Source organism: Stegastes partitus, unplaced genomic scaffold (genome assembly GCF_000690725.1).
Source record: "Stegastes partitus isolate 25-593 unplaced genomic scaffold, Stegastes_partitus-1.0.2 Scaffold1142, whole genome shotgun sequence".
Lineage (NCBI taxonomy): Eukaryota > Metazoa > Chordata > Actinopteri > Pomacentridae > Stegastes > Stegastes partitus.
This window is the reverse complement of record NW_007578873.1, coordinates 130,253-145,035: the sequence shown is the minus strand read 5'-3', so window position 1 is coordinate 145,035 and position 14,783 is coordinate 130,253. Positions and strand designations below refer to the sequence as shown.

General features: G+C 40.2%; 2 protein-coding genes across 2 annotated transcripts in view; one reads left to right on the top strand and one right to left on the bottom strand.

The window, feature by feature from the left end:
* Positions 1-1,450, bottom strand: part of mtfp1 (mitochondrial fission process 1) — a 9,787-nt gene extending 8,337 nt beyond the window's left edge. The window contains exon 1 of the mRNA XM_008296630.1: positions 1,372-1,450. Coding sequence (XP_008294852.1) covers positions 1,372-1,432 — 61 coding nt within the window. The 5' untranslated portion in view covers positions 1,433-1,450. The remainder of the gene's footprint in view (positions 1-1,371) is intronic.
* A 3,725-nt stretch (positions 1,451-5,175) lies between these two features.
* Positions 5,176-13,299, top strand: lman2la (lectin, mannose-binding 2-like a). Its single transcript, XM_008296629.1, has 9 exons — positions 5,176-5,347; positions 5,686-5,804; positions 8,420-8,537; positions 8,612-8,694; positions 8,837-8,869; positions 9,528-9,689; positions 10,184-10,298; positions 11,494-11,619; positions 11,737-13,299. Exons 1-9 carry the CDS (start codon positions 5,221-5,223, stop codon positions 11,877-11,879), a joined length of 1,026 nt encoding a protein of 341 aa, XP_008294851.1. The 5' UTR covers positions 5,176-5,220; the 3' UTR covers positions 11,880-13,299.
* The last annotated feature ends 1,484 nt before the right edge of the window (positions 13,300-14,783 follow it).

Below are 14,783 nucleotides of genomic sequence, written 5' to 3'. Positions count from 1 at the left end.
ATATATATCAAAAATGACAGAAATTATCATCAAGTGTATGTCTAATCAGGCCATTTTCACTACATGTTTACATATATTTAATAACAGATTTGCTGAAATATACAATCAGCTAACATATAACAATAGAAATAGGAATTATAGAATTAGTAAGATCTTCTAACTTAGGTAATATAAAGCCAGTATGTAAAAACTGAAAAGAAACTTTTAATCTGTGGACTGTTTCACTTGAGCTACACGTAGGCCTCAACATCCAATTTACAAGATGTACCGGAAACACAGATCGTACAGGATGTGAATGTAAAGCCTGTGAAGATGATCGCACACAATGTGGCCATGCAGCCCATGACAGGAGTTGAGAATCTGGATATAATAAACGTTGGGGAAACTTAAACCACATTTTGGGTGGGTAAAGAATCAGATCTAAAAATCATGCTTTCTGTGACAACTTCAGCTGTGTTGGTCGTAGGCTACTCTGTAGGGTACGAAACATTTTCTTCTCTCAAATGAGTTAATTCAAGCAGTAGTCAGATTAGAAATCCACCACACAGGAATACACAACTTCCCACATTTCCAGCTCTATATGATGTCTCCACACCTAAGGCACAGTGACGACTAGTTTCAAAACATGCCTTACAGACCATGGAGCACAAATAGTACAACAAGGATAAACTGTTGTACATTTGTGTTTACACATTGCTCAGTGTAGAGATGGAGATAATCCTGCCCAGACAGGATTAAAGCCAGCAGCAAAAAGATTACGATTTTAAGGGAGGGCTGAAATGATTCACATTACACTACATGAGTCCTGCTTCCCAGCTGAAGCTATGGAGCAGATTAATGCACACACTGCTGCAGCCTGGATGCCCTTCAGACCCGGACAGCTCAGCTCATCGGGGGAACCACCAACGAGAAACTTACTCATACACTGATACTAAGGTTTATCTACAAACCAGTCCCAGTGCTCCAGTTCTCAGTCAGCTCCTGCCTTCGGGCGTTTCTTTGTGGTTGTGAGTCACTGCCTCAACTTGCCAAACAACTACATTTACTGAGTCAGGACTCGGCTACAGGGACAAGTCCAACGCCTAGTACCAGATAACAGTACACCAACGTTGTGTAACGTTAATGGAACAAAGCATGAACATGATACTGCTGCTGACCAGTCTTGGACGCCCTTTACGTCCCGTGCTGACAAAATGCCCTTCAACTTTTCTATAAATAGACGTTTAAAACAGGAGTTAGCCAGTTATGCTAACTCCCAGCTAGCACCTAGCAAAGAGCTCCGGTGTATCGACGGGTTTCGTCTACCTGTCTATTCTGCTCCGTGACAGAACAGAGCTCTGATACACGACAGACACGTTAAACAGCACGTACCTAAAAAGCGAACCCACGTGTCGCGATAAATGTCGACTGTTTTTTCTTCAGTGGGATCCATGCTTCCCGTCCTTCCTTTACTCCATCCCCCGATGCTGTGGACTCGGAGAGCGTGTCGGGAAGCCGACAGGCAGCGGGAACGTGAAGGGGGCGTGGCCGTAACTCCAGCATCCAACTGGCTGCAGAAACACGGAGACCTGCGGCCGGCCAGCAGGGGGCAGCAGCACCTGCGCTGTGCTGCAGCTGAAATGTGTAGCGTACAGAGAAGAAGAACACACCCAATAAATTAAATTTTCTGCTCTACCATCTCTGACTTAAATGAAAAATTTATAGGATAAAATTTTGGTATTTATCAAAATATTTGCGAAATTTTAGCTTGACATATCGAAAGCTTTCTTAGATAGTATTATTTTAAAAACCGCCCAGCTCCACACGTTGTTTTTTGTTTGTTTTTGTGCATTGAAATTTGTGGCTATGTTTGAACAACAATATCTCAGAAACTAATTATGCTAAATTTTTAATAAATGTTCAGTGTTATTTCACATCGTGCCATTGATTCAGAATCTAAAATACTGATGCAATATTTCTAGATGGAGTAGTCTCTGATTATGGGTTAAGAGAATTTTTTTTTCAAAATGAACACACTAACAAAAAAAATTCATGATGCAGTTGTTAACTACTTATGTTTTCTTAACCACATGTGGTTTTCACAGTGATACAAAACAAAAGAAATTGAATACTAAATTAAATACTTGGTCACAAAAATAACGAGATTCATAACTGATTTAGCTGGTATGACAAGTTACAAACACAAAAAAATTGTGTGATTGCCTAATCCATGTAGACCAACGTTTTGAACTGATGAGGTTCTTAATCAATAGTATGATTAGAACTTACAGCAAATTTATTTATTGCAGTTCCTTTCGCCATTTTATCCAAACATAGTCCCATATTCAATGTTTAAAAAAATTAAACTGTGTGGATAGTGGGTTGACAGGCATTAAAAACTTTATGTATGTTGGAAATACTCCTTATATTAGTCTAAAATTGTACACACTATTTTAAATATCCATAGTTTATGATTTTTTTTTAAAAAAAAGTTTCAAACAAATCAGAGCTTGTCAGGCAGAAGGCCCCTGATGATTTAAGATGGAATAACCCAGTAGTGTTCCTAAATAAACTGCAGGTATAGTGTGTCTATTAAAACTCTTCAAAAAGGCATTCATGAATCCACTTTTTTTATTTGTGAATTGAAAAACTCTTCGTGGATCCATTTGACATCACGTTTCAGACTGAATTTGCAACTTAAAAAAACAAACGCAACCCACAAGTAAAAGGAAGTTTTCAAATTTGACATATTTATATCCGTACATAGGTATAATTTATATAGATGATGGAATGTTCATCTTATAAACCATCCAAGTCTTCATGTCCTTATGAAAACGTCTCAAAGACTTTGAACAAGTCAGCGGTTGACCATGTTTGTCCTGAAAAAGGTTTGGTGATACAAGTCTTTGTTGAGACTGGTGGGAAATTGTTTCAAAGCTCAACATCTGTAAAACGTTTACAGTTTCTTTGTATTTGTGCAAATTGTATATTTACAGATCACACATTTACACATAGATTGTCTTACTGTTCATACAAATAATATTGAGACAAATCTAGTTCCATTTTTTCTAGTTTTGCAAAACAAGTCTTGCTGCAATAATGAAACCTGCAAGTAAAAATCCAAACTGTGCTTTGGCGGCACCTTGTGGTGGAAAAGGAGGGAATTCTGTTCAGGGCTGTTTTGTCCACTCCTCAAGTTTTGCCATCGCCTCCTTCCAGAAAGGTAAAACATATGGGATGTAAAAATGGGATACTTGCCTCCTTGCATTTCCAAGTACATTGAACAAAAATATCAATGCAGCATGTAATATTTTATCAAATTATCTCCATTCTTTTTAACATAAAGGAAAATGAATTTGGTGTTTTAACACACTGCATTTGAAATGTCAGAAAAATTTACAGACATTGTGGCAAAGTGCTTTCTGGTATAAAGATTGGTGTTGTGAAATACCCTAACGAGTTCAAATATTAAGCTGAAAATGTTATTTATGGTGTGAATTGACATTTAAATACTAAGAGTTAAAACCCACAAAAAAGTTATGTAAAATGCAACTGACTCTGAGGTTAACCTTACTAATGTAGAACTAAAGTCTTACCCTATCATTTTTATTTTCATATGTCTTACTTTGTGAAATAGGCTGGAGACATAATGTGGAAAAGACATTTTAAATAATCTTCCCAACATGACAGGAGAATCAGGCGATCATGATATAGTGGTGAGCCTATGATACATGTTGAGTATAGACATTTGGGAACAGGATCATGTTATAGGACATGTCCTTCCACAGCATCATGTGACAGATTGTCGTCTCATACCATCTGAAACAATTTCTTAGGTGACAAATAGTGAAGTCATGGACATTGAAGTTCCTGGCTGCAGCCCTAAATGACCTCCCAGCATCCCTCATGCCAGCAGGCCGTTCTCATCTTTCACTTGTCATCTGTGGCATCGTGTCATTTGAATAGTGCTGCATTTTAAGGTGACATTTTATTGTCACTGAGTCAAAGTCAGAGGAGTGTCTGAGTACTGGTCACACTGTCTGATGATTGTCCTTTAAAGCCACACCTGACTGGTGTGTGGATTAACTCAAAAGTTCAGGATTCGTCATCAGCTGAACAGGTCAAAACCTGCAAAGTTGACTGATTTTAACCCTTTTTCTAACCACACCCAACCATTTACATTAACAAAGTCAATAAAGAAAACCATTTGCATGCTGAGTTTATATTATTGTTTAGTGAATGTTGCTGCACTTTATTGCTTTAAAAAACTATATGATGTTGCAGCACCAGCTTTATTTTCAGTTTCAGCACTAAGACATAACAATTTTCAAGGTGAGAGCATGAAAGTACTACAGGCCAGAAGACACATTTTCCCAACATAGCAGCTAAATTATTTTTTAACAAGCTGAACAATTTATTCCATGACTTTAGTGGTGTTACGTTAGACCAGTAGGTACATGTTCATACATGTGTTGGCAGATACTATGATTGCAATATGAGTCACAAATATTGTGGGAAGGCGAATTTTTTTCATTTCTTTTCAGCTATGAAAATTCTAGAAAGTAATGATGTGTTTTGTTTTGTTTTGTTTTGTTTTGTTTGCTTTTGTCTGTATCTAAAAAGTAAGTTGCCTTATGTCTCAAGTACATGATTGGTAGGCCAGGGCATTTCTGTAGCACCACAATTCACAATTCTATTAGTATTTGGCAATAAATTATTTTATCAGAGAATTGCTGAACCTGCAGTTTGTATGGATTTGGATTGGCCATATTACATAAAATTACTTATATAAAATAAAAAACTTGTTGTGAAAAACATCAAATCTAAATTTCAGGGTAACAGTTTTAACAGTTAGTTAACAGTTAGTAAGAAACCAGCTGTTCTGCTGACATGTCCTTTATTTTCATTCATGATATTAAAGTAAAGGATGTTTTATAAACCTGAGCAGAGAAACTGTAAACAATATCTTTACTACTTCTGACGTTAGAATTATTAAATTGACATAATATATGGCTCAGTTGATTATTTAAAACAACCGCACAGCACATCCAATGAAAAGCGCCCCTTCTAACTGACAATCAAACTGACCAATAACAACGAGCCATGCAACACCGCGGACCAATGGGAGGGAAGGTGACGCTGCAGTGGGTTGAGCTTTGACCCACCATGGCCGCCACCAGCGGGAGCAATCATTACAGCGACTCCAAATCACCGCTCAGGCTCATTTTCACAGGGAAAAAAATGCCTTTTAAATTATACTGGACTTTCGCTTTTCTTATTTTTACTGTCAACCGGTGTTTTGCCGACGATGATCACGAAATGGAGGAGTTCCTGAAGCGGGAGTTTTCTCTTTCCAAGCCTTACCAAGGTATCCGTTACTGTAACACTGGTGCACAGGGGCAGGCGGGGACAGATGTTTCCAGAATAGCGTATCCGGCGATAAAATCACATTCATGCTCCAGCTGCTTCTCTGATAAGATGACCCAATTTGTCTTTAAACGTTTCCTTTCTTCTGTTACTCCGTGTAATTCAGCTGTGCCATACCGTTGCGGAGACACATATATGGATATACCACTGTATTATATTCTTGGTGCTGCATTTTTCTGACCCCTAGATCTTTTGTTTAGTGACAAAGCAGAGCTGTTCATCATTGTGCTGTGTCAGCTGTTGTCATGACGATGGTAACCTCACCTCTTGTGTACTCAGGTGTGGGATCCTTAGGCTCCTCCCACTGGGAGCTGATGGGGGATGCCATGGTAACCACCGAGCAGGTGCGCCTCACCCCTGACATGCAGAGCAGGCAGGGGGCAGTATGGAGCCGCATAGTGAGTAAACACTGACCTGTACACGTGTTGTTTGGATCTAGAAACATATCATAAAATATCATCATCAACATATTTCCCAGTATCATATGAATATAAAGTGTGAGGCACTTTGCTCTCCCTAATTAATTACAGAGTAGGAGTTTAGCCTTAATGTTTATTATAGTCAGGTAAAGTTGTATTTTGATATTCATCTGTCTATACACTGCCGAATCCTCACTAGGGTCGCAGGGGGGCTGGAGTCTATCCCAGCTGACTTAGGGTGAAGGCAGGGGACACCTGGACAGGTCACCAGTCTATCACAGGGCTACACTTAGAGACAGACAACCAAGCACACTCACATTCACACCTACGGACAATTTAGAATCACCAATTAACCTCAACATGTTTTTTGGGAGGAAGCCGGAGAACCCGGAGAGAACCCACGCTGCATGGGGAGAACATGCACAGAAAGACCTCAGGCGTCCTCACCGGGACATGAACCAGGAAGCTTCTAGCTGTGAGGCATTGGCTATAATTATGTTACATAAGTCTCGGTGACCTGACTTGACTTTCTTTCTGTGCTCATTAATATCAAAGGGAATGGAGGCTAACTAAACCAGCGTCTCTCTGTGCCTTGCAGTTAAACTTATTCATGATGATGTGTTTCTATAATATTAATATTTTGCTGAAAATACTTGTTTTAATAAAAGGTGTGTCTAAAACATTTGAGAAAAACTCTAATAATAACTTTATTTAATAGTAATTTGAGTGACCAACCTTTTGAATAGTCCAGCAGAAGCGATGCAGGTGCTGGGGAGAAAAGAAAAAGTTAACACATTAAGCATCAAAACTACCCCAAATAAATAATGAATAATCAGACTTAATCTGCTGTCTTTGTTAAAAAAAATAAAAAAGCAGTAAAAAAAAAAAATCTGTCCATGTCTGCCCTAATGAGATTTAAATCAAAATCAATTTGAGTTGACCAAGTTCATATTATCAGACAAAATATGTGCAAAAAAACAAGTCAAGACAAGAAATTGAAGAAAACAAGGCTGGTCTAATCATTTTTTCCATGCCTGTATATCGCATAAAAACTAAATATTGCATTGCCACTTTTATTCAGTGTCATGCAGCCCTAAATCTAATGTAACTTTATACAAAAAGAGGCATTCAAATCCACTGTGAGGCACTCATAACTATGACATGTTGCCAAATAAAATAAGTTAGAAACAGGTTGTGGCTCAGGTGGTAGAGTGGGTTGTCCTCTGATTGTTAGGTCGGCGGTTTGATCCCCCGCCCCCTCCACAGTCGAAGTGTCCTTGGGCAAGACACTGAACCCGAAGCTGCTCCCAATGGCAGGCAGGACCTTGCATGGCAGCTCTGTCGCCATTAGTGTATGAATGTGTGAATGAGAAACACATTGTAAAGCGCTTTGAGTGCCGCTAAGGTAGAAAAGCGCTGTGTAAGTGCATTTCCCATTTAATTTAGAGCAGTTCAGTCTCTGTTCTTGGTCCAGTAGTTTGGAGGTAGAATTAAAAGGGGGGCTTTGCAGGTCTAGAGAGTGCAGTTTTCTAGCGTCCTTGGTGTGTTAGGAGTGGTGATTTCAGGTAAGGTGAGGTACTGGAACGAACATAAGATTGTAACTGATTCCGCTCTGTGTGTGTGACTTCCCAGTGATGTATTTAGAACGCTTGTAGAAACAAGTTAAAACACCAGTGTTTTGTCTAACATGTACAGCTGGAGTTACTCACAGTGAGAGCCAAAGTTACAAAACACAAATGAAGACGAATGGTTCTTGGAACATCCCAGAGGCTTATAACCGTTGAGCAATACGAGAAGAACTCAATAACCTGTGCACTTGTGCAGTTTCTAATTTATTAGTTTGACCTAGATAAAAAACACAAAGCAAGCTAACACAACACAAGAACACTGCTGTAAATCTTACATTCAGGAATGTTTTCACTTCAAACTGCTGGTGATTCTAATATTTAGTCTGCTGCAACTGATATACAGGGAATGAATTATACAAAGGTCAAGAGCCTAATGATAAAACTGCCACTGGTGTCTTTACTGTTGGTAATTCTAACAGTCAGAGGATATTCAATGTACTCTTTGGGGATATGGTTTAGTCATGCTTATGTTCAATCACTATACGATAGAAATTGGTATGTTTACGCAGGGTTTAGATATTCTTAAGGTCAGCAGAAGCTTTAGCAAAAATCTTAGCTTCCATTGTTGCCGCAAACTCGCTGGATTTGATCGCTTCCCTGCCAAAATGAACACATTCATAACCTGTTGCTCATAGTTTTGGTTGAGTGAAAACCACAGCGACATGCCTGGACTCAGACATCGAAGCTGTCAACATTTTAGTGCCATGAAAACATTCTGATGTCAACCCAACCTTAAGCCTGACTCAAGTAGTCAGCTCAGCCACACCGAATATAAGCCCGAACGCCAAATCTAGTGGACAGCGATTCAGGAAGCCGCGTTCAAAGGGGGAACCAGATGGGTCATACCGAAGACCAAAACAGATCCAATATTTGGGAATGTCTTGACACTCTCATGCGTTTCTTGCCTCCATATCGTGGTAAATAGTTTGTGGCTCAGTAGCTTTATATTTTGTCTGTGTTTTCTAGCCGTGTCATCTTAAGGACTGGGAGATGCAGGTGCACTTTAAGATCCACGGTCAAGGGAAGAAGAGCCTGAATGGTGACGGGATGGCGATTTGGTACACTAAGGAGCGTATGCAGAAAGGTAAACACTACAGGACATGATGTAAACCCAACTCCTACCCTATACGGAATTAATCGTTGTGTGTACTTTTACAGGTCCGGTGTTTGGAAATATGGACAACTTCACTGGCTTGGGTGTTTTTGTGGACACATATCCCAATGAGGAGAAACACATAGAGGTATGCTGCAGTGGCTCTGCTTAGATCTTAGCGCGTGTGTGAAAACACAGTGGGGTTAAAGTGGCACCCACGGACAAGTGTTACTGCAGATTTATGTAAAGGGGCTGTATTTGTGTTCTTTTGTGCAACCACTTGGAGACAGGCGCAGAAGAAGAGGTACACTCCTCGCACACAGGTAAACATGCTTTGGAACATTTGATTCTAGTCTAGCCTCCTTATCCAGCCTCCACTGGACATTAAACATGGTTCACTGGCTGGAAACACTTAGGATTTTTGAAACAGTGCTGTCTGTGATGGTTTTTTTGTCCCTGCATGAATGCTGTGTCGTATTCAGAGTAATAAAAATTATAACAGAATTATAAAGTCGTGCAAAAAAAAAAAAGTCTGTATATTGTGATAGAATATGTGCACGTGTGACAGTGTGGTGTGCGTTTTTGTGCTTTTTGGATTTTTATTATTGTGTTTTTTTTTTTTTGTTCTCTAGCGCCTTTGTGTTCTCTGTCAGTGTTTGTTTTCCTCCTGTAGCCTGGTTCATGATTGAATTTTTTTTACGTGAACTGATCTACGATTAAAAACGCTTTTCATGCTACAGAGCTCCGTATTTGCTGTTTCACAAATAATATCGCATGTGCACACTGTAACTGTTTTGTATTGTTCTGACATCCTGAGATGCCGCATACAGTTTCTTTTCAGTTTGCATGTTACAGCAAAATGTAAAATAAAAATGTACTTCTTGGGAAAATATCTCCCTGTGATCTGTGATAGAAAAAAAAAAACTAACCTAAATCAAGCTTTGTTTCTCACTTCTCTCCTTTTCCTCCTGCAACCACAAGAGGATCTTCCCATTCGTTCTGGCCATGGTGGGAAACGGCACCGTCAGCTACGACCACGAGCGGGACGGTCGGCCCACGGAGCTGGGCGGCTGCAACGCCATGGTGCGCAACCTCAAACACGACACCTTCCTCTTCATCCGATACGTCCGCCGCAGGCTAACGGTGAGAGATGCACGCTTTGATTTGTATCTTTAATTATTCGCAATAACAACTCTTGCACTTGGCATTCACATTTTAATATCCTGGACTGTGTAACCTGTTGTTAGCAAATTATTTTATTGGATAAGAATCGGTGCCCAGAAAAAAAAAGATTCTTTCCAGAGATGCATAAATCTAAGGCATCTTTGGCACTCATGAAAAAGCAGCTGACTGTATCATGCAAATTATTATGAGTACTATAATAATTCCTAATAGTGAACCTTGGATAGAAGTAATTAGAAATGAAGGCTTAAGACAGTAGGCTGCATGTTTACGATGTACAAGCACAAAACATACCGAACCCACACGTAGCTTTATGTCTAAGGTTTCAGTGGTTTCTACATGATGCTCAGTAAGTTGTTGAGAAACATTAACTAGCCAGCTTTTGGAAGCAGAACTAAGAGACAGGTGCCGAGATAAATATGCTCTAGAAGTAACCGATTGCCTCTGTTGAGCAGGTGATGATAGATATCGACGGGCAGCACGAGTGGAGGGACTGTCTGGATATTCCCGGGGTGCGGCTGCCACAAGGGTATTATTTTGGAGCTTCAGCAATCACCGGAGACCTCTCAGGTAAACAGCTCCTGGGTAATGGTGGCTGCTGCACTTCAAACACTAATAACTACATTTAGCCGCGTCTCTGTGATCTCACCACAGAGTGATGCCCTTATGCGTAATACTAGTGCTTGATATGCTGCTCATCTGTATTTGTTGTTTGTCATCAAATTCTCTGGAATAACTTTAGTATACAGCAGGACATTTCTCTCTAACAGTTGTGTCAGCAATTTCCCTGAGGTTTCCACCAAGGGGATCAATAAAGTTCTATTCTATTCTATTCTACTCTATTCTGACTTAAATAAACAGGTCATTTTTTATAGGTAAATACATTTTATGAGATTCTGTACTTCAACATTAAGCCTGTTTTGCTAGATCATTATCCATCCACTATCTATCCATCCATCCATTATCTATACACCGCTTAATCCTCACTAGGGTAGCAGGGGAGCTGGAGTCTATCCCAGCTGACTCAGGGTGAAGGCAGGTTCACCTGGACAGGTCACCAGTCTATCACAAGGCTACACTTAGAGACAGACAACCAAGCACACTCACATTCACACCTACGGACAATTTAGAATCACCAATTAACCTCAACATGTTTTTGGACTGTGTGGGAGGAAGCCGGAGAACCCAGAGAGAACCCACGCTGCACGGGGAGAACATGCAAACTCCACGCAGAAAGATCCCGGGTGTTCTTCTTGCTGCAAGGCAACGATGCTAACCACCGAGCCACCTTGCAAACGACCAGAAACATACCCTTCATTAAAAACTACAGCACATTAGTGATTCTTCAGCTTGTTTGCAAGTTCCTACACCTCCTACAGACCACAGTCTGCTAGCATGCTATGCCTTTTTCTTGCAAATGCCTTTTCGCTGGATAGCCGAATTTGCAGAACACCTTGTCTAAATTCCCAAGAATCACAAAATGAAGAAGCAGTATCTTTTTAATCATTCCAATGTAGCTGGGTGGTTAACCCAGAAAAGGAGTGTTAACTTTTAAAAATCAGCAAAGTTTGACTAAAACGTCAACTTATATTCTATTAAAATCATTTTATTCCACGTGTGTCATTTAAATATTTGCCAAAAATAAAGCGTTTGCATTAACCAGGAATTGTAAAAACCTCAAAAACATTCTCTTAAAATCCCTTTTATCTTTTATGTGTGACTTTTTTTCCTCATGTAATCATATCTTCTGATCCTCTATTCATAGATAACCATGATGTAATTTCACTGAAACTCTACCAGCTGACGGTGCTGCGGAGTAAAAAGGAAGAGGAAGAAGAAAAGGAAGATGAAATAACCATACCCAGTGTAGACAACATGGAGCTGCTCAGATGTAAGACATAAATGCCCACAACATGAATCCAGCTGTCAGATGATTGTTTTTCATCACCTTTTCTGTCTCCCCTCTCTGTTTGCTGCTTACCTTTTCATCACCTCTTCTGTCTTCCAGTGGGTCCAGTTGAAGAGGGAATGAGCGGGATATCCATTTTCTTCACCGTGCTCTTCTCCATGCTGGGCTGCATCTTCCTCATCGTCATCGGCCTGGTGGTCTACAGCCACTGGAACGAGAGCCGACGCAAGCGCTTCTACTGAGGAGAGTCAAAAAAGAAGGCCGTGATTGTGATGACTACTGCGGTCCGTGGACCCAACTGCACTGAGACGGAGCTGCCAGTGGAGCCACGTGGGCTCTGCCTAATCCTGAGGACAACACAAGACTGACAGGAGACGAGGTGAACGTATCCTCTGCTACAAAAAGCCATCCTCCAACTTTGCCATCGGTCGTCGTGAACCATTAGGAGAACTTTGTTTTACACTTTGTGCTCGATTCCTGCCTGGCACACACCACCTGGGCCTTACCATCTCCACCTGTGTAGCCGTTACACAGCAGATGTGCAGTCTCTTACACAACTTCTTATGAGCAGCTACATTTTTATTTTTGTTACCGTTTGCTGCGTTCGACAGATATAAAACTCTACTTCTTTTTTTTTCCTGCTAATTTTCACTGATGTTAATTTTACGGCTTTGAAAAGTTGAAGTATTGAAGCATCTGATGTGCTTGTGATTCATTGAGCACCTGCAGTACAAAGCGCTAACCAAACACTCATACAAACCGCTGATCCATGTTGCTGTAAGATGCATCGTTGCTTTAGAAAAGCCTCTCAGAAATCTGCTCAATCGTTTCGACTCTGTGAATACGACATAACGTACTGTAAGTTCTTATTCTATAGTTGCTGTAGTATGCATGACATTCGCTGGAGTACTTTTGCAGTTGAACTGAAGGCTGCTCTTCGTTTACGGCGTATGTGGCCATTTTATGTGTTAATGTAAACTGACCTCTTCCTCACTGATGCATGCTGACGGCAAAAATGTGGGTGTTTCAGGGAAATATTTAACTTCAAATGTTCTATAATTTTATTTATACTTGTTCCTTCCTGAGTGTTTGTGCACATTTGATAAAACGATTAAAAATTTCTTGATCAGTTCAGAGCAAATCCCTCTGATTATATTTAAAATAAACTCGTCTAAATGGCTCGAATCTTTACGCTGAAGGGAAAGTCGAGAGAGTTTTCTCTGTCTCTGTCAGGTTAAACACTAAAATGACCTTTTGTTTGTGTTTCTTTTGTTACATGTAAAAACATCACCTCTGTTTTTTCTGTTGTGTGTTTCACATACGCTTTCACGGTGACCCAAGCAAACATACTGGTTTGGTCCCGAGGGTTAGAGATGTAGGCGTTGGCCGGTTGCGGTTGACTCAGCCTCATCTTCTCCTGTATGGTCTACAGATGGTTTCAAGCCTCACGTCAACATCATATATCTTTTATGTGGTGCTTTGTGTTATTGTGCAATTCTCGAGGGCTTCCTCATTTCTAGGAGGCACTTTCACAGCCGCCCAACTTTATTTACATTCTGTTGTATGTTGCCTTCTCGTTTTTTTGTTCTGTTTGAAAACCGTGCCTCCATGTATCCGTCCAGTGACAAACTGTAATTTATAAATTTAACAGTTTTTATCTTGTTTCCTTGTCCTCAAAGATTTCATTTGACCCAAACATACCAACAGCACACTGACACTGCAGTGCAGAACTGCTGTATAAGCGAGGTTTGCATGCATCGTGTTGACACGCAGATAATACGAGATAACAGAGAAACACCAAACAGGTTTTAGCAAGTGGCAAAGGAAAATCCCTAGAGCCAAAATAGTAAGAGCTGAGAACATCTTCAAAATTAATGGACATAATAAACATTTTTGTTTATCAAATGGTCTGAAATGACAGCATAAGGTATATATTTGCGTTAAAAAGACACACTTCTTGCCTTTATTGTGCATAGTCACGCCCCTCAAGGCCCGATCTGAACCAGGAAAACCCCCGCCGTGTGTGTAACCACAGTTTTACGTTATGAGTACATTCCTAATGTTTCTCGCTTGAGCACAAAAAGTATCAACCATGTTTTCAAAGCGCACCGCAGCAATCTTGTGATCCCACAGTGTGGGAACAACAGGATGCTGTGTTATCCAGATTTTTGAATGACGCAACACCCATCAATAATTTAGGCAAACAGCCTCAGGGTCCTCTCACTCAGTCGTGTGATGATCCTCCAGATCGATATCTCAGCCTTGTCACATGCCTGGGTGGGGCATTCGCTTTCACTCAAGTGCTCGAAGCTCACTTCAAAGTACCGAGGCAGAACTAATGAAGGTTGTAAATAACGGCTTGATTCTTTTGGATAGTTTTTTTTACTGGTTTAAATGTATTCTTAAAGATGGAGATTTTTTTTTGTGAGCATGGATTGTTCATCGAAAAGCAGTGAAATAAATAAAGGTGTTCCTCAAGGTACGATTTTAAGCCCTGCACTTTTTAGCCTTTACTGTCACTTGGAAACAAGAGTATTAATGTCCACTGCTATGTTAACAGTTTTACATCTCTTGTTTTCTAATGACCCGGGGCTAATCAGCGCCCTTTGTACTTGTATTTCAGCGTCAAGTTATGGATGGCAAAGGATTTGCAGCGGCTTAATTGGGATCAAAGTCATTAATACTGAAACTCAGTGAGAGAAACTTAATGTGAAGCTGCAGCACTGACATTCAAATGGGATTCATCCTTGTCTCAAATCTCAGATTGGAGTCTTGCATTAGAAACATAATGCATTCTAATCATTTAAAGAACACCAAACCAGTACAAAGACAACAAGAATAGACTGTCTGGTTTCCCCAAGAAGAACATATAAGAACATCTTACAAACTCAGCTGCATGGGTGTTAACCAAAGACGGAAGGAAACCATAAAACCCCAATTTTTAAGTCTGTGCACTGGCTGTCTGTTTGCTTTAAGATCCTTTTATTGGTTATAAAGCTTTAATAGTCTTGGTTCTCCCCAATTACCAGATTTGCTTTTATCATAAGAACCTTCAAGGTCTTCTACCCAAAGTCAAAACAACAATCCACAGCGAGGCGTCGCTTTGTTATTACAGCCCACGTTTCTAGAACAGCCCATCTAAAAAC